Consider the following 22,847-nt stretch of genomic DNA (forward strand, 5'->3'; position numbering starts at 1 on the left):
GGAGTCTTCCTGTAAGCGCAATTTATACCTTCGCATTTTACTATATTAATCAACATACACACCATCAAAGTGTACCGCTCGCCACACTATTGTCTTCCCACCACACCGTAGTGCATGGTAGGGCATGAAATACTGCCTATTGGCTAAAAGAAAACAGTGAAATACTCATGATGACCTTTTGACTGTTGACCTAGCCATTGCCGACATAATGCTTGTGTTGACCTACCAATGCCTATTTCAGGTGTCGAGCTAAGCCCTGACGCCTCAAAGCATGTCGACTTAAATAGGATTGACCTGGTGATTGTACCCCTTTGTTCAAGGGGCTTGTGTACCAGCATATCGGAGTGTTTCTCATGAAGTGCTCAATGTTTTTTCTTTGTGATGAAGCAATGAATGGCCATTAAAAACAAAAAAAAATTACTGAGAATACACAGAGTATTTTTTAGTAACATTTTACTTCACTTCTAAACGGTGACAAATTGCTTTATACTGTACATAGATTGTCTATTACAACATTAATCTGTCCTATACACATTTCAAACCACAAAGTTCATTGTAGGCAGTGGGAAGTTTTCCTAACATTTTACAAAATCTATCACTTCTGTCATATCACAGACCTTGCTCCACCACTACATAGAGGTCACATCTACGAGTGGTACCATTTACATTCCGCCAGACACTACAGCACACAATGTTTCAGTAAAATAGCATTTTGCCCTAATTTAGTGCAGGAAAAAACCTGTTAGTCATTTTGTAGGTTTCTAATGGCAGTGTTGTATTCAGAGAGCCCTTTAATATCTGGAAGATCTTAATGCCTCTTTTGCTGCCAAGCACATATTGAAAGCACTGACATTAAAGCATTAGACATCAACATTATAAAATATCCCTGCTATGGGTTTAGAATAGCCAATTGGGCAGCCAGAATACAAATCCATTGTAATGTTCTAGGTCTTGTTACAGGTAGACATTGAAATAAACTTACCATTGGAAATAAAAGGCTTAACACCGCCAACAAAAATAAAAATAAATGGTTGCATGGTATTTGTACAGAAAACTAAAATGAAAGGGAACATGAAGATCACTCTGATATAAGATTAGATTTATGCAGTCTCAACCTTAAAAAGAGCAATTAAAACTGATGAGGGGGAAGGGGGGGGGGGGGTTAACACCACTTAACCCTTTAGGATAAAAATATGTATCATGTGGATTGTATTGTGAAAACTGTTACTATACAAATCCATTTAAATGTATGAAAATACTGTGAAATATTTCTGGCAGAGGGCCACACGGGCTTGTAAACGGTCTCTGCAAGTTTTAAAAATTGCCACGAGAGGGGAGTATCCCGCGTAATGCTGTGTACACACGGGGGAGATATATTGCTCAGCCATATATTGCTGAGCAATATATGGCTGAGCAATATATTGCTCAGTTTCTACTTTACATCAGCCACCAGAGATGGTCGCTGATGAAAAAGAAACTGCCGGGGGAGCCCGGCAGTGGTAATCAGCTGGTCGCAGGAGCATGTTCCTGCGACCAGCGATCACCACAGGGGCAAAAACGGGAGCGCGCACCCGGCGATATATCGCCGGTGCACACTCCCATTGCGGGCAATATGGTCGCTCAGCGACCATATTTCCTGCGATTTTGCACAAAATCGCCCCTGTGTGTACGCACCTTTACAAGTAAAATGACATACTTTATCAACCAATTTTTAACAAATCGTTATGCTGACAATAACTGGAGTTGCTAAAGTATGAAGATATTTAATTAGAATGAATCACAATGTTATGGTGTACGAGACACAATGCCAGCAAATCATAGTTCATTAGGATGGGCTACAAATGAAAATGACCAAACCATATTTACTTTGGGTTACTTATGGCCTCATTTATCATTGACCTCATGGAGATACACCGGAAACATGAGCTGGGTCATAATGGGTCAAGCTAGTCGAATAATCTTAATAACCTTTTCAAAAACTTAAGGACAGACCATTGCAGGGGTATTTGTCATTGAGTCAACACTAGTAAGGTCGTCAGGGTCAAAAGGCCGACACCAGCACTAGTTTGAGATTGGGAATGTCAACAGTCAAAAGGTTGACATGGGGTTTTAACTTTTTCCCCCCTGCGAATGTCAACTGTCGACATGGACACTAAAAAAGTGCACCGCACTCGCCATGCTTCCAGCTCGGCACATTATAGTATTCTCCCTCCACGCCCTAGTACAGGCATTCCCAACCACGGTCCTCAAGGCACACCAACAGTGCAGATTTTGTAGATATCCAGGCTTGAGCACAGGTGACTTAATTAGTACCTGAGTGATTCTGATTAATCCATCTGTGCTGAAACCTGGATATCACTAAAACCTGCACTGTTGGTGTGTCTTGAGGACCGTGGTTGGGAATGCCTGCCCTAGTAGATGGTAGAGCATGAAATAGCACCTGTCAGCACGCTGGCTAAAAAAAACCCACAGTCGATCTTTTGACCCCGTCGACCTTCAGTGGTCAACCTAACGACCGTTTACCATTGCCGGCAGTTCTTATTTCACAACAACAAAGCACCAAGATTGTCGGGGCTATTGAAAGCATGTTGGGTTTCTGCATTCTTCAACTGACTTTGTGTAGAGAAGCAACAATTGAGGAGTGGAAATGTATTGGTCTTGTATATTAGTAGATAGGTAGAAATCAGCAGAAAACTGGAGAACAGGATTTATTACATTTTAAATGGATTTTTTCTTATCTGATTTTGCTAGAAAGAATAAGTACTACAGTATGTAGACTTACCATATATCACCTAGTGTATGTTTTTACTTTTCTGCTCACAAGGTAGTGCTGAGTGAAAACAATGGGCTTTGTTCATTCTGTCAGTGGATATTATGATGCATTTCATTCTGAAAATCATGGGTGCAAGCCCCCCGCTCGCCCCACCTGCTCCCTGCTTTCTGGTACCTCTCTATGATACCTCGGCGGCTCAGTACTGCCCTCCAGTGGCCGGCGCCCTAGGCAAATGCCTAGTCCTGCCTAGTGGTGGCGCCGGCCCTGCATGGGTGACCAAACCAATCCTCGAGATCTACTAACAGTTCACATTTTCCAGATCACCTAGCTGGTGCACGGGTGCAGTCCTTACGGTCACATTTGAAAATGTGTTGCATTCATTTCTAACAGACACATTCTACAGATCCACAGGTGGCTTGAAAAACATGGACCGTTAGTAGATCTCAAGGATGAGTTTGGCCACCCCTTCTGTATATAATGTTATCAGTCTAAAGGTGAGTACACATAAGAGTGACGACCATTTGTCCTGATGGTTGAGCTGAATTTCCTTTGGCTTTGACCAGAGAAGATTGACTGTACACATTAGCCGATATAATAAACGACTGAACGCCATGTTGTTCTGTCCTTCATTACACTGCTCCATGCTGTAAGGGTTATCTTTCGGTTTGGTGTGGATTATTAGATAGTGTCTAGACCAGTGGTAGCCAACCCTAGCCCTTGAGAGCTACCAACAGTTCACAGTTTCCAGACAACCTAGCTGCTGCACAGCTGCACTAATTAATCACTGACACATTGGTGGAGATAGAGCTAATTAGCTCACTTGTGATTCTGTGAGGAGACCTGCAAAACATGCACTGTTGGTAGCTCTCGAGGACTAGGGTTGGCTACTCCAGGTCTAGACAGTCAATAGGCTTACCTCAAAAGGTCGACAGGGTCAAAGGTTCAACATGAAAAAAGTAGACGTGAATTTTTCACATTATTTGAGTGTCAATGTCGATAACTGTCAACATGGACCCCCAATTAGTGTATCGCATGGCTCGCTTCGCTCGGCACACTATTATATTCTCACTCTATGCTGACATGGATGGTGAATTAAGAACAAGCTGGTTAAAAAAAAGAAAATCCTGAAAAATTCATGTTGACCTTTTTCATGTGTCTACCATTTTCCATGTCAACATTTTGACCCAGTCAACCTTTTGAGGTAGATTATTGACCGTCCATCTAGAAACTGTAAATCTAGCAAACCGAGCCACTGTTTTGGTTAGCCATGCTGCATGGCTGCCTGGAAGATGTCTGTGGGAGCACCCAATCACGTGTGCACATTAGGCATATAGTTAGTTGGAGAGCAGGTGTTGCAAATCATATTAACTGTTTGAGTGCCAAAATTGCTATGAGAGCCTCAAAATATTCCCTAAAAAATGCCAGTGCCGCTCACAGCGACTGTTTATTTTAATTTTTTTTATCGCAATATTTAACTAAGCTTTAATTTATTAACTTGGCTGTATTTCTAGTTATACTAAAAGAACAGTCTCTGCGAGCGGCGCTGGCATATTTTACAGATCTCTCCCTGCAACGATGGCACTCAAAGGGTTAAACAAAGGTTTTGGCATGTGGATATTGGTTATAAAAATCCCTTTTAATATGAATGACTAAAAGTAACTGCTGGGGAATAAATTACCCCAATACTAAGAATTGTGTAGTGTTTGCTTTTTCCCACCAAAAACTTTATTGGATTGTGGTAACAAGATGTAATTCTTCTAGAAAAGTTCTTCAATTTCTGTTGTAGCAAAAAATAACTCCAGTGAAAATCAACAAGTTCCAGTTTTGTTTGAGATGTGCAAACTCCAGATCAACTTACCTTGCTGGGTTGGAGTTTGACAACAGTGTGAGTGTATCTAACTCATGTAACACTGCCACACTAACAGTGGTTTTAGGACAAGAATGGCACAGCGATAATACTGGATGGCTTAAGGTGAAGGTAACATGTGAAGGCGTTTAAGAGTCTACAGGTGTTATTTATAAACAAAAAAAAATCACAAAACATATGTGAAAATCAAAATGTATTCAAAATTAAAAGTGCATTTGCGCTAGGGGGAGAGGAAAATGAAAGGTTCTGGTCTCCACCATAAATTATATGTTGCACTCTACAATACGACACAGGATGAAGCCCCAAAAACCCAACACCATCAGCCACTTGAGCATTTATTGTCCTCTTCTTTCGTGGCTGTATTTTTCTCCACTCTTCAGTATATTACACGTATCTTCTCTTTAGGTGTAAGGTCCAGAATTTAAAATTGCTTTAAGGGATGGGTCACAATCAAATGTCCCGAATTAAAACGCCTGTCCCTAATAACAAAAAAATGAAAACCCTCTACTTAACGGACAGGGTAGTTCTCTGCTGCAGATAACTAGTCTTAGTTGGGGCAATGTAGAGAAATCCCCCATCAGCCAGCAGGGATTCAGATTTAAAACACGGTGTGTTTCAGTCTAGACTGACTAATCTACTGGTTCAGACTTCACAGTGATAAAGCAGCAGGCTAGGCAGGCCTGTTTTAGGAAATGGGAAAAAATCACACAATGATACATTGAGAAGACAGTCTGAAGATACTGGTCTACAATGAGATCTCTTTAAAAAAAAAAAAATGATAGAAGATTGTATATTCACATGGGAGTGGCACCTTCGTTTTAAATCACTGTTGGCCACGTGGGCTGGTTGGCTCCATCTGGTTTAGCTCAGATTGGTCTAGTAGCTCAAAGTCATCAGCTTCAGCATCTGTGTCTAACTCAGAGCTTGAGTTTCTTTGATATGTTTTGGCTCTAGCATTTTCAAAAAAGCCAGAGGCTTGCTGAGTGACTCCAGCCAATGCCATTTGTATCATCCCTCGGGTGACCAGGTTGGAAAGATTGTCTGTGATCTGCTGAGCACCAAGTGCCAGGGGTATGTCTGATGAGTCATCATACAGTGGATCAGTAGACAGACTGGGGTGGGTGGCTGCAGTTGGCAGCCCAATGCTGGTGTCATCTTCATCATCTATTCCAATTGCCTCTGGATTAATAGATGGGAAGTCGGGGAGATCTCGAGCAAAGGACTCCTCTGGGTCGCTATGGCGGTCTAGATCTACAAGTATAAAGAAAATCCATAACTGTAATTATGTATTGTTGTGCAGATAGCTAAATATGAGAAGTTGCCCATATCAAATAAATCCGCTTCTTCCTATAATTTTATAAAATGTACTTGATAAGTATTACCGTGAAGGTGATTTGTGGCTATGGGCAACTTCCCCAAATTTCTACTTCCCCACTCTTTAGGAGGCTTCATAGAGCTGCCCCTATAAACAGTATCTATTCTTATTTAAAGACCTGGAGCATTTTACACCATTACAATTCCTTATGCCTTGGCTATAGTAGGTGCAGGGGGTGTGGTTGCTTTGGGGTATGATCCGCCCCCTGCACTTAGTCTCTCCAATCTTTACTTGTGTCCCAGCATAACTGATTATCTGAGAAAATAAACTTGCCGGGAAAGACGTGGGGGTAGAACACACACAGTAACATACACACTGCTATGATTACACATACATATCTACATATTGTACATCAGTATATACACAGCATCCATATGCCTTATCAGGGGTGGGGAACCTTTTTTGTGCCAAGGGCCGTTTGTATAGGGAAAAAATCCTTCGGGGGCCATATGTAAAAATTTCTCTTACAAATTGTCCTGCTGCAGCCGTCCCACGCTCTGGCGGCTGCTGCTGAATAGGACTGACAGTCTCCGGCTGCTGTTAATTAAGAGGAATCTCGCAAGAACTACCAACTTCTCGCGAGAATTCCCCTGTACTTGACTCCTGGCAAAGGGTGAGAGGGCCACTCAAACCGGCTATGGGGGCCGCATACGTAGCCGCATCTTGTTATCTCATTTTTTTTTTATTATTTACAGCACCTTGAGGCAGGTGAAACAAAATCCATAAGCTTATTGGGGCTAAAAGAATAGCCCTGCAGGGAAGAAATTACACCCACTTAATCAATGATCAGGGGTAACTGAATATTGACCATAGTGTGAGGACTCACAGTTATATTTAACTTTCTTTTTTTAGGTTCAGTTGTCAGTATTGGTATCAGGTCTCAGTGCTCTCTTAACAGCATGTATATCTACTGAACCGCTTATTACAATCTATATGGAAATATACAATCTATGCTGTAAATCCATTTATAAAGAGATAAATCTGTTCCTTACAGTCTAAGAAATCTGTTGCCCCTGGCTGTTAAGAATTTCAAAGCATAGATGTATATATCAGGCTTGTGGTAACATGCAATTCTATCCCCAACACAGCACAGTGGTTAAATTGCTGCTTCTAAGCACTATGGTCTTTGATCCAATTCTCATTCAAAGGCAGATGTAATAAGCTTGGTCAAGTGATAACACACCAGCCAATCTGCTGTATTTGAAAAATGACATTTAGGAGTTCATTGGTCGTGTGTAGGGAAGCCAATCCTGGGGCCTTTTTGCAATCCCGGGATTCAGTATTGAAAAATGCGCAATCCCGTAATCTGCTTCCTTAATAAAAAAAATAAATTGCCACGCCCGTCCCACAAATTTATTTACAAAAGCATGGCATGCGGCGGGAGCAAGGCAAAGCGGCTGTGCGGCCTGCACAGCATGACTTCTGACCAAGTTGTGCTGTGCAGCGCTGCACAGCCAGGGACTGGAGAAGCCTGGCAGTGCCTGGTGCTCAGACGTGTCTGGCATTAGACTGTGCATGTGCAGCTTAATCCTGGGATTGAACTCCCAGCAAATCTGGGGCCAGGATTGGTCACCCTAGCTGCGTGTTATCGCTAGTCACATTAGCTTTACTTTATAACTTCCCCTTGCTTAATAAATCTGCCCCCAGAATGCAATGGTACATGTACAGTATCTCTTTGTTCTGCTTGCCTCCTCTGAGTGCTTTGATTCCCACCCATGTTTTAAACCACAGGTTCTCAAACTCGGTTCTCAGGACCCTACACAGGTGAAATAATTAGCTCCACCTGTGGATCTTTTTAAATATATCAATGAATGCATTGGTGCACCTGCCAGGTGTCCTGGAAAACATGAACTGTGTGGGGTCCCGAGGACAGAGTTTGGGAACACCTGGTCTAAACACATACTGGTAAAGTTAGGAGACATAGGGGTAGATGTATTAACCAGCATGAAGTGCATATAGTACACATACAGGGGGGGGTGTTTTCATTTTTTTTTTTAAATGTACGATCAGTACACACAACATGAACTAGGGACAATCCGATGCTTATCGCTCGTTACGGCTGTCCCCTTGAATCTCCCCCTGCTGTTTACGGCACGGGCGATGTATGAGCGCCTGTCAGGCATACATAACGCGAAGGCCGCTTGTCTGGATCAGTTGTGCTCTCCCAAGAGCAGGGACAATGCCGTCCCTGCTGCTGGCTCCGGGCTGCAAATGAGAGGTCATGATATTAGAGAGATTTTGCACATGCCTAGTGAGCCGGCCAGAGGGAAGAGAATGCTAGCGCATGCGCAGTCCTGATGGGGGCACAATAAGGCGTGCCAAAGAGGCAGAACATAACAGCTCTCCTTATCGGCTGAAGGGAGGGGGATAATACATTAGGGGAAAATGGTGCCCGTTTCTCCACGTTATGCAGGAAAAGCGGAACCAGGTTATAAAAAAATGAAAAAAGAATTCTAATACATCTAACCCTTTGTGCTTTATTAGGTCCAGTGATCGAAAATGTTGTGGTAAACTCCAGCAGGCATTGATAATTTTGACTGTACATAGTTGTGCAAACATTGGTGCTACATAAAGAATAATGTAATTCCCAGCATACTCTGACTGAAAGTACAGCAAAGGATCCAGGGAGGCTACATCTCAACATTCTAATAGAAGTCATGGAAAAAACCCTGTGCACGCTCAATTACCACTCAGAGCAGGAGACATAAAATAAAGCGTCCAAAAACAGCATATACATAAGAACACTGTATTAAACAATACATGAAAAATATTTTCCTGAACAATTGCTCTATTTACGTAAACTCAAAAGAAAGGTTTACCCTCTGATCCTTCAGTTAGAGGCGTTTGGCCCCGGGATAAGTTAAACGTCCCATTTTCTGTGTAGGAGACCTCTGCATCAGAATGATCAGAGTCAGAAATGGCAAGTTCTTTAGCAACTGCAGAATCATCCAGCTGAGGAAGAAAAAATTTACATAAGGAGTTGTAGACATTGGAACAGTTCTGTCAATTAATAAAGATTTCTATATACATAGTTAAACTTTAACATTTTTTTTAGCATTTACACTGGATAAGTGTGCTCTGGTCATTAATGAGCTTATGCAGACTTAAAGATCTCCTCCCCGAGAGAAAATGAGTCACACTGTGAAAGAGACTGGCTGTCCTCCTACCAAATTCATTTTTGGCGATTCACACCGCACAACCACCCAGGATATTGACTCATAGGATTTGATTTTCTGAATTATGTGAGGAAATCTTTTAAAAAGACCCATACATTTACTAAGTATGTTGTAATGAACTGTTAAATAGGTTTGCGTTGTAATAAATAGCAATAGTTCATTTTCAGATTGACTGCTCAGCAAATGGATGGAATTTGCTAGACTGCAGCCATGCGCTATGGGTCCTATGGCACAGGGCAGCAGCTGTGCTATAATATACTAACACCGCAGGATGCCTCTTGTGCAAACAGACCTTAATGATCTGCTGCTGCATCCAAGGACGCAGCACCCTATCATCTGTATAAACATTGGTCTCATGATAACAAGGTGAATACACACTGCTGTAGCCAGTGAAGTTGCATCCAAGTGGAAGCACCCGCGTCCAGAAAATAGGTGTAGACATAATGCCACACTTCGCCAACCTTAAACATCAGCAGCATTTAATTCATTCTATGGCATATGGGGAAATGTGATCGACATCACAGCCACGGATGTGCACATGAGATCAGAGATGTGCGTAGACCATAGTTTGCAAAAGTCTCTAAATTAGGCTATATATTCTTACAGCTGTCATATTGGGAACTATTACTACTTCAAAACATACTTCACATTATACAACGCCACACTGAATGTGAAAACAATAAAAATACATTTAAATTTCTAATGTAATACAGCAGCTCAAGTATTTCATAAAGCATTTCATGTGAGTTAATCTAGCTAACCCACAGACTTCATACAAAATGGTGAAATGTTATTGTAGTACAAGAGCTATGATTTGTAGGTAAAATATAAAATAAAAGCATGCCTTTACCGTAGGACAAAATGCAGCCAGCTCCTCTTCACTGTCGCTTGCCTCACTGGGAGGAAGGGCACGGCCATGCGCTAGTCACAGGGAAATGCAAAGTTACTGAATGATTTGAATCTTGCCTGTTCTGTTACTTAAATGTGAATATAAGAAAGGACAAGTCTTATCTATAATTAATGTTAAAGTTGCCGATTTATTACTATCCGCATCAGAGGATGCAGATGTGCTGTGATAATATTGTCTCAATCAGCAATGCACTGATACATCCATGCCTAGGGACAGGGAAAGCTGTGCAGGGCAGGCATATCGCAGTGAGACCTGTGGTTACACCAGTTTAAACTGAGGTTATCGCAGTCATTGTGGTTTTTTTCTCTGCATTTCCTGGAAAAAGATTCAAAAGCCCTTTAATGCATTTAGGGGGTCCTTAAATGTGAAGATGGCAATTGTTACTAAATAGTGGTTATTCCCTAAAAGTGATTCAAAATCACCTCTGTAGCTCACAATTAGTCTGTGATTGCTTTTTCATGCTTGTAGCTCTCGTCTAAAGTGACAGGATCCAGTCCAGACATTCCCAGCCTGGGTCCTCATGGCACACTAACAATGCAGGTTGTTTTAAGGATATCCAGGCTTTAGCACAGGTGTTTAAATCAAAATAGTTGAAGTACTAATTAAGTCACCTGTGCATGGAACATGGATATCACTAAAACCTGGACCATTTTTGTGCCTTGAGGACCGTGGTTGGGAATGCCTGAGCTCCCATTACTTGATAGGAGACCTACGTGCACCAAATACAATGTAATGCTCCCCGTGGAAAGATGTCACTGTCTAACTGGAAAGAGTGAAGCTTTTCCTGGTGCAGGGGACACTTACACTGCCGCTCTTTCTGCTTGGACATCATGAATCCGCGAACACTAAAGTCCAACCGCTGCAGGGCTGGCTCTAGTTTCTGGTAAACACGTTGTCCCAGACGGTGATATATTGCCAAAGGCCAAAGTAAGACGAAGAGCACTGTGCAGAAGAGGCAGACACGGTACATTGTTAAACAGCAAGTAGCACAGCTTCTGCTAAGTGGAACATGGCTGAGATTTATTTATTTATTTATTAACAGTTTCTTATATAGCGCACACAGATTCCGCAGCGCTTTACAAAGCATAATTAGGAGCAAAAACACATCAAATTACAGTACAAGACAGTTTAGGACAAGTACATGGTTAATACGGATAGTTGCATCAGGGGACAGGACACTGAAGCAATTATCAGGGTGGCAGTGGTTTATATATTCTAAGAAAGGCACATGAGGAGAGAGGGCCCTGCTCGTGAGAGCTTACATTCTAAAAGGGGAGGGTTAGACAGACAGGGGTGACACAGAAGGGAAAGAAGTGAGCATAAACAGTAGTTTAGGATGAGAGATGGTCAGGTTTTATGCTGGAGGGTGGGAAGAGGTCAGCTTAGTCCTTGATATTTTAAGTCTAAAAAAGCGCTGGGTCATCCAAGAGTAGATAGCAGAGAGACAGTAGGAGATATGAGTGAGGATAGAGGGAGAGAGTTCAGGAAAGGAGCAGTAGATTTTAGTATTATCAGCATAGAGGTGATAGTGGAAGTTAAGTGAGCAAATAAGCAAACCCAGAGAGGACGTATAGAGATAGAGAAGAAGATGACCAAGAATAAAATGTTGGGGGACACCTACTATCAATGGAAGAGCAGAAGTGGTCATGAGATCATTGCTTTTCCAAATTTAAAGATAATTGAATCAAAATTAAGACAATTAAATGAATGTGAAATTATCAGTGATCGTATCTATGGTGAGGAATGTAAAACTCATACAGTAGACGTAATACCATCTGACTTTGCTAATATGTTATATTTTCCATTAGTATCCATTCTCACGTCGGGTATGAATGGCAAGACATAGGAATAGATATTTTGCAAAAGAAAACAAAGTTTTTAGCTTAATTTGCTACTATTAACATGACTAGCTTTCATTTGCAAGGTAAAAGGAAACTGTGCTCATGTGAGCAGAAAGTACATAGACTCTCACAGGCTACAATTTGGAATTGCTCAGATATTAAAGTAACACTATTGAAAAAATATTAAATAGACATCTCAACAATAAAAACAGAAATATCAGAAATGAACATAGCAGATAATACTTAACCTTCACCCAAAACGTTCTTATTTTTTTTATTAACTTTAATAATACAAATTAATACATACCTGGTTTCTAGCATTGGTCCTGACCTGTCAGGCAGCAATGTTATTAAAGCTGAATTTGAGGATTACAGAGAGATCATGACAAACATGCGATCTGTTTGATGACAGGTACTGCTCATTTCCAGACATGACAGTCCTGCTGTTCAGGAGGGAAGTTGGGCCCAAGTTGGTACATTTAGTTTACATAACACCACCCAAAACACTGTAGATGTATATAAATGACCATTGTATGACTTTGAGCAATTTGTGTGTGCTCAAAGTTACACAGTTCCTGCACCAATATCAACATACACACAATAAGCCAGCATGTGCCGTTGCAGTCCATAAAATTGGTGGGTTTGCATATGTTCAATTGTACCATGGCATCTGGACCGGTCCCAGCACCTGTCAGATCCAATACACAGGTGTTGGGACCCAGAGCTGGCAGCTGTCTCCTCTCTGGAATGGGAGTAGCAGAAATCCCCCTACTAGTATATGTTGACTTCAACTGTTACCCCTTGATGCGCAAGTAGCGTAATGTTGTGGAAAAAGTGTGGAAAGAATTCTGCAAGGTGAGCAGAGCATGTAAGAAAGGACAAACAATGATCCCCAGAATGCATATTCTTAGTCTTCATGAAGACCGTATTTTCCCGGTTCTGACAAAAAATTAACTGGAAAAGGACAAAAGGAAAAAAAATGATGGACTCACATAGTAGATAAGAGAGTACAAGACCAGGAATGTATCCACCAAGGACAGCCAGGAAAGTAAGGAATCCACAGATCAAGAGACAGAACTGTAAGTGAAATAAAAACATGGGTCACTACATGAATTTAACAGATTCAAGCTAGACAACCTGTATAGCTGCTACTGTAAAACAAGTTCCATCATCCTCTGCTTTATGGCTGGGAAAGCATGCTTATGTAAACAAGAAATAAAGTAACGATTTAGCATATAACCATTTACAGTATTTCTCATTGTTAATGGAAAACATTTGAGCTAGGTATATACAGCCTTATTTTCTCAATCACCTAGGTAGATTTCAATTTAAAATTGGCTTGAAGTGGTCATATATGGCACGCAAAATGATAGATTTGAACAGCCAGGAGGCAAAATCCTGTCACCCAATGAGTGACTTGAGTAAACCGGTTTATATAAAGTTAACAGGACATAAAGAGCCCTAAAAGTGATCATATGCACTGGTGACCAAATTATACCTATCCACCTAAACTGATTGAGCTTCATTCTTGTGGATGGGTGATGACCTCATTAACGGTGACAGCATTCACCAGCCAAATTTATTTTTGAATTATGAATATTATCTCCACAGATTACAAATCAGTTTTAGTAAATGTGCCTGAAAACCACAAGGATGGTCATCTTTACTTCTGTGTCTTTTGAATCTAGCCTACCAAAACTTTTTGACGTGGCTCGATGTCTAGAATGTACAAAACAATAATAATTGGATGATAAATTCCCAATGGCTTGTTAAATATTTGTATCTGCTTACCTTGCCTGGATTTTCAGACTTAAAAAGCAGAAGGTTCCTTAGAAAGCTTGTTAGGCTGACCCATACTTCAGCAGCATGATGACACAGCTCTGGAACACTGAGCAGTCTTGGATGGACAAAGCCCCAGCTGCAAGAGAAAACAAACTATTACAGGATGGTTTAGATCAGGCATGTCCAACGTTGGCCCTCCAGATGTTGTGAAACTACACATACCAGCATGCTTTGCCACAGTTTTGCTATTAGAGAATGCTAAAACTATTGCAAAGCATGCTGGGATGTGTAGTTTCAAAACATCTGGAGGGCCAACGTTGGACATGCCTGGTTTAGATGCACAAAGCATTCAATGGGCAATGCCATTTTGCTGCTGCATAAGAGCACTTAAGGTTGTTAAGCCTGGTGAAGCGATCAAGTGGACGGTGCGTTATTACCAGCCAAATAACTGCCATTTTTCAAACTCAGCCTGCAACTTGACAGTTAGGAGCTGATTGGCTGGTGATCAAGTACCAGCCTAATTATCACTTCACCAGGCTTAATAATTCAGTCCCCCCCCCCCCTCAGTTTCTAATTTACATGGTACAAGGTGTGTTTGAAAAAATTAAAATAAAAAATGACAGTAGCTGGTTGGTACTTTATCTCGCGCCAGGTTTTAATAAATGCCCTCTACCCATAAGTCAGCTACAGTGCATGGGTAATACAGTTCCCACTATATTCTGTATGTTGACAAAACCTTCAGTACGACTCAGTAACAGTTCTCACTGAGGGGCAGATTTATTAAGCTTGGAGAAGAGATAAACTGGAGATAAAGCGGAGAAAACGTAAAAGGATATATAGCACCAGCCAATCAACTCCAAACTGTCTTTTTCAAACACAGCTGATTGGCTGGTGCTTTATCTCCAGTTTATCTCTTCTCCAAGCTTAATAAATCTGCCCCACTATGTTGTAGGCCATTAAAACTCCTAAATTCTGCCCTTTTCGGCCTGGAAAAATTCAGTGTTATAAGAGGTTTGAGCAATACCAACCATAGAGTACTATGTCTTTCAGTGGCAACCACCTAAAATCTTATGCAATATCAATCCATATTGAGTGGTCTCTTTGCAGATAACCTTCCAACCCCTCCCTTAATATTCAAATCCTTCATTTCTCACCTTTCATTGTCCAGCTCATTGGCTCTTGCAGCTGAAATATTGGGAATAAAATAGACATATTAAAAAGGTTTCTGGGAATAGGAACGTAAAATCCAGTTGGATATGATAACATTGTTAAACAGAAAATCCTGCACCATAACTTTAAAACCTCAAAGATTTATAACAATGTAAACACAATATATAGACATAATAATATAAAAACAAACCCTTGTTTCACGCTATATTATTTTGAATATGGTTCATACTGAGCGGCCTGACCTACACAATCCCCTGTTGGATAAGAGATAAAGAGCACAAAATGTATTAAAAAGTCTCTTTCAAATATTAACCATGGTATTCCAGTGTTATTCTTGCTGGTATTCATACACGTAGAATGAGCAAATGGAAAAACCTAATGCGTTTCGTCCTTTATGGGACTTCATCAGGGATTTGCAAATAAAAAATTATTTAGATGTATTTTCACAAGGCAAGTACATACAGATAGTGGTAGATGCTCAATTAGTTCAGTAATACCACACAAGGCAAGTACAATCAGAGAGCTTGGTTATAAGATATTCAGATAAGGAAAGTACCCGGAATAAAGTATTTCTTGGGTCCTATTATTCAAAAGGGTTAGGTATTTATGGGGGAACCACCATTTGGATAGAGAATCTTTACTATGAATCTGGTGCATCACCTTCAACTTTATAAATTGCTTTATCACCACTTTACCAGGCTTAATAAATCTGCCCCAGTGATATAACACCACAGATGAATAGGTTTAAGTGCCATGTCTGCCCTCCCCCAATTTCTCACCTCCAAGCTCAGGCCAGATTTTGTTCTTCCACTGATCCACACAGATGACGATCATCAGGCCAAATGCTGCCAGAAATACAATCCTGAGGGAGGTGAGGGCAAAGAACCTGCAAAATATAATAGATATTTTAGGACATCAGCAATATATTATCAGTTATTTTTATAACACACATATTCCACAGAGAATATTTGGCCCATGCACATCAGCCCCCAATCCCAGTGTATTTTACAATCTAAATTCCAGGGCTGTAAAACAAACAAACGAAAAAAAGCTTTTTTTGGTATAAACTAGGGGTCCTCAAACTATTTTGCTCTGGGACCGCATCAGATAATACAAATAATTACAGGACCCCAGCAAGTTACTGCAGAAGGTCATCACATGTAGTCAGCAGACAGCACATGCATGGCAGTATTGTGGAGGCACAAAATGATGTGAGGAGTGTAATGCTAGCAATATATTACTGAGCAATATATTGCTCAGTGTCCCCTTTTCATCAGCGACCAGAGATGGTCGATGATGAAAAGGAACCTCAGCCGGCGGTGCCACAGAGGTAATCAGCTGGTCGCAGGAGCAAGCTCCTGTGACCAGCGATTAGAATGGGGCTGAGAATGGGAGCGCGCACCCGGCGATTTATCGCCGGGGCACACTCCCATCACTGGCAATATGGTCGCCAGCGACCATATTCCCAGCGATTTCAGCCCCTATCGTCCCCGTGTGTACACAGCATTAGACTCCTTGAATCACTGACTAAGAATAGAAAAGTCATCGGCCTGATGGTCAGCAAAATGGAGAACCACTGGTTTAAACCAAATTTCTTTTTGCGTTAATCCCATTTGTTATAATAATTCTGTGAAACATTGCTATGTATTAGAAACCTTGATCAACCAGGTTTTAATTCTTTCTAAAATTAACAATCCAAAGTTATTAGGCTTTGGTATGATTTGAAATATTTCAATAAAACCAATTTAAGACACAATTAAAACCTGCAAAAGAACGCATAAACACACAAAAAAAGGAGTTAAGCATTAGCACTGGATAGGTGACAAGGTTTTTGAATTGCAATAAACATGAAGATTAAACAGTGAAGTTTTTCTCTGTGCATTGCCTTTTTAACCCCTTCCTGACAGAGCCAGTTTTTGCGTTCCTGACAGAGCCCTTTTTTTCAAATCTGACATGTCTCACTTAAGTGGGGATAACTTTTTTTTGCTTTTACTTATCCCAGTGGTTTTGAGATTGTTTTTTCGTGACACATTGTACTTCAAATTAGTGGTAAATTTGGGTCGATACAGTCTGTGTTTTTTTGTGAAAAATACCAAAATATCGTGAAAAAATGGAAAATTTAGCGATTTGCAAAATGTTAAATTTTCTGCTTGTGAGACAAATAATCTTACCACTCAAAATAGTGAATAACTAACATAGACCATAGGTCTACTTTATGTTGACATCATTATTTCAACTTCCTTTTAATTTTTTGGGACACTAGGAGGCTTACAATATGAATAGCAAATTCTCAAATTTTCAAGAAAATTTCAAACACTGATTTTTTTAGGGACCAGTTCAGTTCTGATGTGACTTTGAGGGACTTGTATGTGAGACACCCCCATAAATGATGCCATTTCAAAAACTGCACCCCTCACAGTATTCAAAACAGCATTTTGGAAGTTTGTTAACCCTTTAGGTGTTTCACAGGAATTAAAACAAAGTGTAGGTGAAATTTCAAAATTTCTTTTTTTTTGCAGATTTGCAATTTTAATACATTTTTATAAGGAACACAGTACATTTTACTAGAGAAATGTGACTAAAAATTGATTCCCCCAATTCTTTTGTTTTCATAAATATCCTATATGTGGCCCTAGTGTGCACGGTGACCAAACCACAGGCTTCATAATAGAAGGAGCACCTACTTGATTTTGGAGCCTCCTTTTTATGAGATTATTTTTTAGGCACCATGTAGGTTTCAAGGCACCATAAGATGCTAAAAGTTAGGAACCCCCCCACAAGTGACCCCATTTTGCAAACTACACCCCTCAGGGAATTCATCTAGGGGTATAGTGTACATTTCAAACCCCCAGGGGTTTCACCAATTGTGGTACAACTGGGCAGTGAAAATGAAAAATTATTTTTTTTACACAAAAATGCAGTTCTGGCTCCAAATTTGTCATTTTCAGAAGGTATGAAGGAGACAAAGCACCCCAAAATCTGTGCCCCAATTTCTCCCGAGTACGGCAATGCCTCACATGTGACCAAAAAATACCAGTTGGGTGCATGGCAGGACTCAGAAGGGAAGGAGTGATTTTTGGATTTTGCAGCTCAGATTCTGGTGGAATTTTGGTGGGTGCTATGTCGCATTAGCAAGACCCCCCAAGCACCAATACAGTGGAACCCCCCCACAAGTCACCCCATTTTGCAAACTACACCCCTCAGGGAATTCATCTAGGGGTATAGTGTACATTTCAAACCCCCAGGGGTTTCACCAATTTTGATACAAGTGGGCAGTGGAAATGAAAAATTACATTTTTTTACACAAAAATGCAGTTCTGGCTCAAAATTTTTCATTTTCAGAAGGTATGAAGGAGAAAAAGCACCCCAAAATCTGTGCCCCAATTTCTCCCGAGTACGGCAATGCCTCACATGTGACCAAAAAATACCAGTTGGGTGCATGGCAGGACTCAGAAGGGAAGGAGTGATTTTTGGATTTTGCAGCACAGATTCTGGTGGAATGAATGGTGGGTGCTATGTTGCACCAATACAGTGGAACCCCCCCACAAGTCACCCCATTTTGCAAAGTACACCCCTCAGGGAATTCATCTAGGGGTATAGTGTACATTTCAAACCCCCAGGGGTTTCACCAATTTTGATACAAGTGGGCAGTGAAAATGAAAAATTACATTTTTTTACACAAAAATGCAGTTCTGGCTCAAAATTTTTCATTTTCAGAAGGTATGAAGGAGAAAAAGCACCCCAAAATATGTGCCCCAATTTCTCCCGAGTACGGAAATGCCTCACATGTGACCAAAAAATACCAGTTGGGTGCATGGCAGGACTCAGAACGGAAGGAGTGATTTTTGGATTTTGCGGCTTAGATTCTGGTGGAATTTTGGTGGGTGCTATGTCGCATTAGCAAGACCCCCCAAGCACCAATACAGTGGAACCCCCCCACAAGTCACCCCATTTTGAAAACTACACCCCTCAGGGAATTCATCTAGGGGTATAGTGTACATTTCAAACCCCCAGGGGTTTCACCAATTTTGATACAAGTGGGCAGTGAAAATGAAAAATTACATTTTTTACACAAAAATGCAGTTCTGGCTCGAAATTTTTCATTTCCAGAAGGTATGAAGGAGAAAAAGCACCCCAAAATCTGTGCCCCAATTTCTCCCGAGTACGGCAATGCCTCACATGTGACCAAAAAATACCAGTTGGGTGCATGGCAGGACTCAGAACGGAAGGAGTGATTTTTGGATTTTGCAGCTCAGATTCTGGTGGAATTTTGGTGGGTGCTATGTCGCATTAGCAAGACCCCCCAAGCACCAATACAGTGGAACCCCCCCACAAGTCACCCCATTTTGCAAACTACACCCCTCAGGGAATTCATCTAGGGGTATAGTGTACATTTCAAACCCCCAGGGGTTTCACCAATTTTGATACAAGTGGGCAGTGAAAATGAAAAATTACATTTTTTTACACAAAAATGCAGTTCTGGCTCGAAATTTTTCATTTTCAGAAGGTATGAAGGAGAAAAAGCACCCCAAAATCTGTGCCCCAATTTCTCCCGAGTACGGCAATGCCTCACATGTGACCAAAAAATACCAGTTGGGTGCATGGCAGGACTCAGAACGGAAGGAGTGATTTTTGGATTTTGCAGCACAGATTTTGGTGGAATGAATGGTGGGTGCTATGTTGCACCAATACAGTGGAACCCCCCCACAAGTCACCCCATTTTGCAAAGTACACCCCTCAGGGAATTCATCTAGGGGTATAGTGTACATTTCAAACCCCCAGGGGTTTCACCAATTTTGATACAAGTGGGCAGTGAAAATGAAAAATTACATTTTTTTACACAAAAATGCAGTTCTGGCTCAAAATTTTTCATTTTCAGAAGGTATGAAGGAGAAAAAGCACCCCAAAATATGTGCCCCAATTTCTCCCGAGTACGGAAATGCCTCACATGTGACCAAAAAATACCAGTTGGGTGCATGGCAGGACTCAGAACGGAAGGAGTGATTTTTGGATTTTGCAGCTCAGATTCTGGTGGAATTTTGGTGGGTGCTATGTCGCATTAGCAAGACCCCCCAAGCACCAATACAGTGGAACCCCCCCACAAGTGACCCCATTTTGCAAACTACACCCCTCAGGGAATTCATCTAGGGGTATAGTGTACATTTCAAACCCCCAGGGGTTTCACCAATTTTGATACAAGTGGGCAGTGAAAAAGAAAAATTACATTTTTTACACAAAAATGCAGTTCTGGCTCAAAATTTTTCATTTTCAGAAGGTATGAAGGAGAAAAAGCACCCCAAAATCTGTGCCCCAATTTCTCCCGAGTACGGCAATGCCTCACATGTGACCAAAAAATACCAGTTGGGTGCATGGCAGGACTCAGAAGGGAAGGAGTGATTTTTGGATTTTGCAGCTCAGATTCTGGTGGAATTTTGGTGGGTGCTATGTCGCATTAGCAAGACCCCCCAAGCACCAATACAGTGGAACCCCCCCACAAGTCACCCCATTTTGCAAACTACACCCCTCAGGGAATTCATCTAGGGGTATAGTGTACATTTCAAACCCCCAGGGGTTTCACCAATTTTGATACAAGTGGGCAGTGGAAATGAAAAATTACATTTTTTTACACAAAAATGCAGTTCTGGCTCAAAATTTTTCATTTTCAGAAGGTATGAAGGAGAAAAAGCACCCCAAAATCTGTGCCCCAATTTCTCCCGAGTACGGCAATGCCTCACATGTGACCAAAAAATACCAGTTGGGTGCATGGCAGGACTCAGAAGGGAAGGAGTGATTTTTGGATTTTGCAGCACAGATTCTGGTGGAATGAATGGTGGGTGCTATGTTGCACCAATACAGTGGAACCCCCCCACAAGTCACCCCATTTTGCAAAGTACACCCCTCAGGGAATTCATCTAGGGGTATAGTGTACATTTCAAACCCCCAGGGGTTTCACCAATTTTGATACAAGTGGGCAGTGAAAATGAAAAATTACATTTTTTTACACAAAAATGCAGTTCTGGCTCAAAATTTTTCATTTTCAGAAGGTATGAAGGAGAAAAAGCACCCCAAAATATGTGCCCCAATTTCTCCCGAGTACGGAAATGCCTCACATGTGACCAAAAAATACCAGTTGGGTGCATGGCAGGACTCAGAACGGAAGGAGTGATTTTTGGATTTTGCGGCTCAGATTCTGGTGGAATTTTGGTGGGTGCTATGTCGCATTAGCAAGACCCCCCAAGCACCAATACAGTGGAACCCCCCCACAAGTCACCCCATTTTGAAAACTACACCCCTCAGGGAATTCATCTAGGGGTATAGTGTACATTTCAAACCCCCAGGGGTTTCACCAATTTTGATACAAGTGGGCAGTGAAAATGAAAAATTACATTTTTTACACAAAAATGCAGTTCTGGCTCGAAATTTTTCATTTCCAGAAGGTATGAAGGAGAAAAAGCACCCCAAAATCTGTGCCCCAATTTCTCCCGAGTACGGCAATGCCTCACATGTGACCAAAAAATACCAGTTGGGTGCATGGCAGGACTCAGAACGGAAGGAGTGATTTTTGGATTTTGCAGCTCAGATTCTGGTGGAATTTTGGTGGGTGCTATGTCGCATTAGCAAGACCCCCCAAGCACCAATACAGTGGAACCCCCCCACAAGTCACCCCATTTTGCAAACTACACCCCTCAGGGAATTCATCTAGGGGTATAGTGTACATTTCAAACCCCCAGGGGTTTCACCAATTTTGATACAAGTGGGCAGTGAAAATGAAAAATTACATTTTTTTACACAAAAATGCAGTTCTGGCTCGAAATTTTTCATTTTCAGAAGGTATGAAGGAGAAAAAGCACCCCAAAATCTGTGCCCCAATTTCTCCCGAGTACGGCAATGCCTCACATGTGACCAAAAAATACCAGTTGGGTGCATGGCAGGACTCAGAACGGAAGGAGTGATTTTTGGATTTTGCAGCACAGATTTTGGTGGAATGAATGGTGGGTGCTATGTTGCACCAATACAGTGGAACCCCCCCACAAGTCACCCCATTTTGCAAAGTACACCCCTCAGGGAATTCATCTAGGGGTATAGTGTACATTTCAAACCCCCAGGGGTTTCACCAATTTTGATACAAGTGGGCAGTGAAAATGAAAAATTACATTTTTTTACACAAAAATGCAGTTCTGGCTCAAAATTTTTCATTTTCAGAAGGTATGAAGGAGACAAAGCACCCCAAAATCTGTGCCCCAATTTCTCCCGAGTACGGCAATGCCTCACATGTGACCAAAAAATACCAGTTGGGTGCATGGCAGGACTCAGAAGGGAAGGAGTGATTTTTGGATTTTGCAGCTCAGATTCTGGTGGAATTTTGGTGGGTGCTATGTTGCATTAGCAAGACCCCCCAAGCACCAATACAGTGGAACCCCCCCCACAAGTGACCCCATTTTGCAAACTACACCCCTCAGGGAATTCATCTAGGGGTATAGTGTACATTTCAAACCCCCAGGGGTTTCACCAATTTTGATACAAGTGGGCAGTGAACATGAAAAATTACATTTTTTACACAAAAATGCAGTTCTGGCTCAAAATTTTTCATTTTCACAAGGAATGAAGGAGACAAAGCACCCCAAAATCTGTGCCCCAATTTCTCCCGAGTACGGCAATGCCTCACATGTGACCAAAAAATACCAGTTGGGTGCATGGCAGGACTCAAAAGGGAAGGAGTGATTTTTGGATTTTGCAGCTCAGATTCTGGTGGAATTTTGGTGGGTGCTATGTCGCATTAGCAAGACCCCCCAAGCACCAATACAGTGGAACCCCCCCACAAGTGACCCCATTTTGCAAACTACACCCCTCAGGGAATTCATCTAGGGGTATAGTGTACATTTCAAACCCCCAGGGGTTTCACCAATTTTGATACAAGTGGGCAGTGAAAAAGAAAAATTACATTTTTTACAC

General features: G+C 41.4%; 1 protein-coding gene across 1 annotated transcript in view; it reads right to left on the reverse strand.

Annotated features, from left to right (window-relative positions):
* Positions 1-436: 436 nt before the first annotated feature.
* RETREG3 (reticulophagy regulator family member 3) overlaps positions 437-22,847 on the reverse strand; it is a 40,131-nt gene continuing 17,720 nt past the window's right edge. The window contains exons 3-10 of the mRNA XM_083147510.1: positions 15,674-15,780; positions 14,879-14,909; positions 13,734-13,860; positions 12,935-13,019; positions 10,906-11,043; positions 10,042-10,112; positions 8,835-8,967; positions 437-5,891 (exon numbers count right to left, since the gene is read on the reverse strand). Coding sequence (XP_083003636.1) covers positions 5,464-5,891; positions 8,835-8,967; positions 10,042-10,112; positions 10,906-11,043; positions 12,935-13,019; positions 13,734-13,860; positions 14,879-14,909; positions 15,674-15,780 — 1,120 coding nt within the window. The 3' untranslated portion in view covers positions 437-5,463. The remainder of the gene's footprint in view (positions 5,892-8,834; positions 8,968-10,041; positions 10,113-10,905; positions 11,044-12,934; positions 13,020-13,733; positions 13,861-14,878; positions 14,910-15,673; positions 15,781-22,847) is intronic.

Source organism: Crinia signifera, chromosome 6 (assembly GCF_055691185.1).
Source record: "Crinia signifera chromosome 6, ASM5569118v1, whole genome shotgun sequence".
Lineage (NCBI taxonomy): Eukaryota > Metazoa > Chordata > Amphibia > Anura > Myobatrachidae > Crinia > Crinia signifera.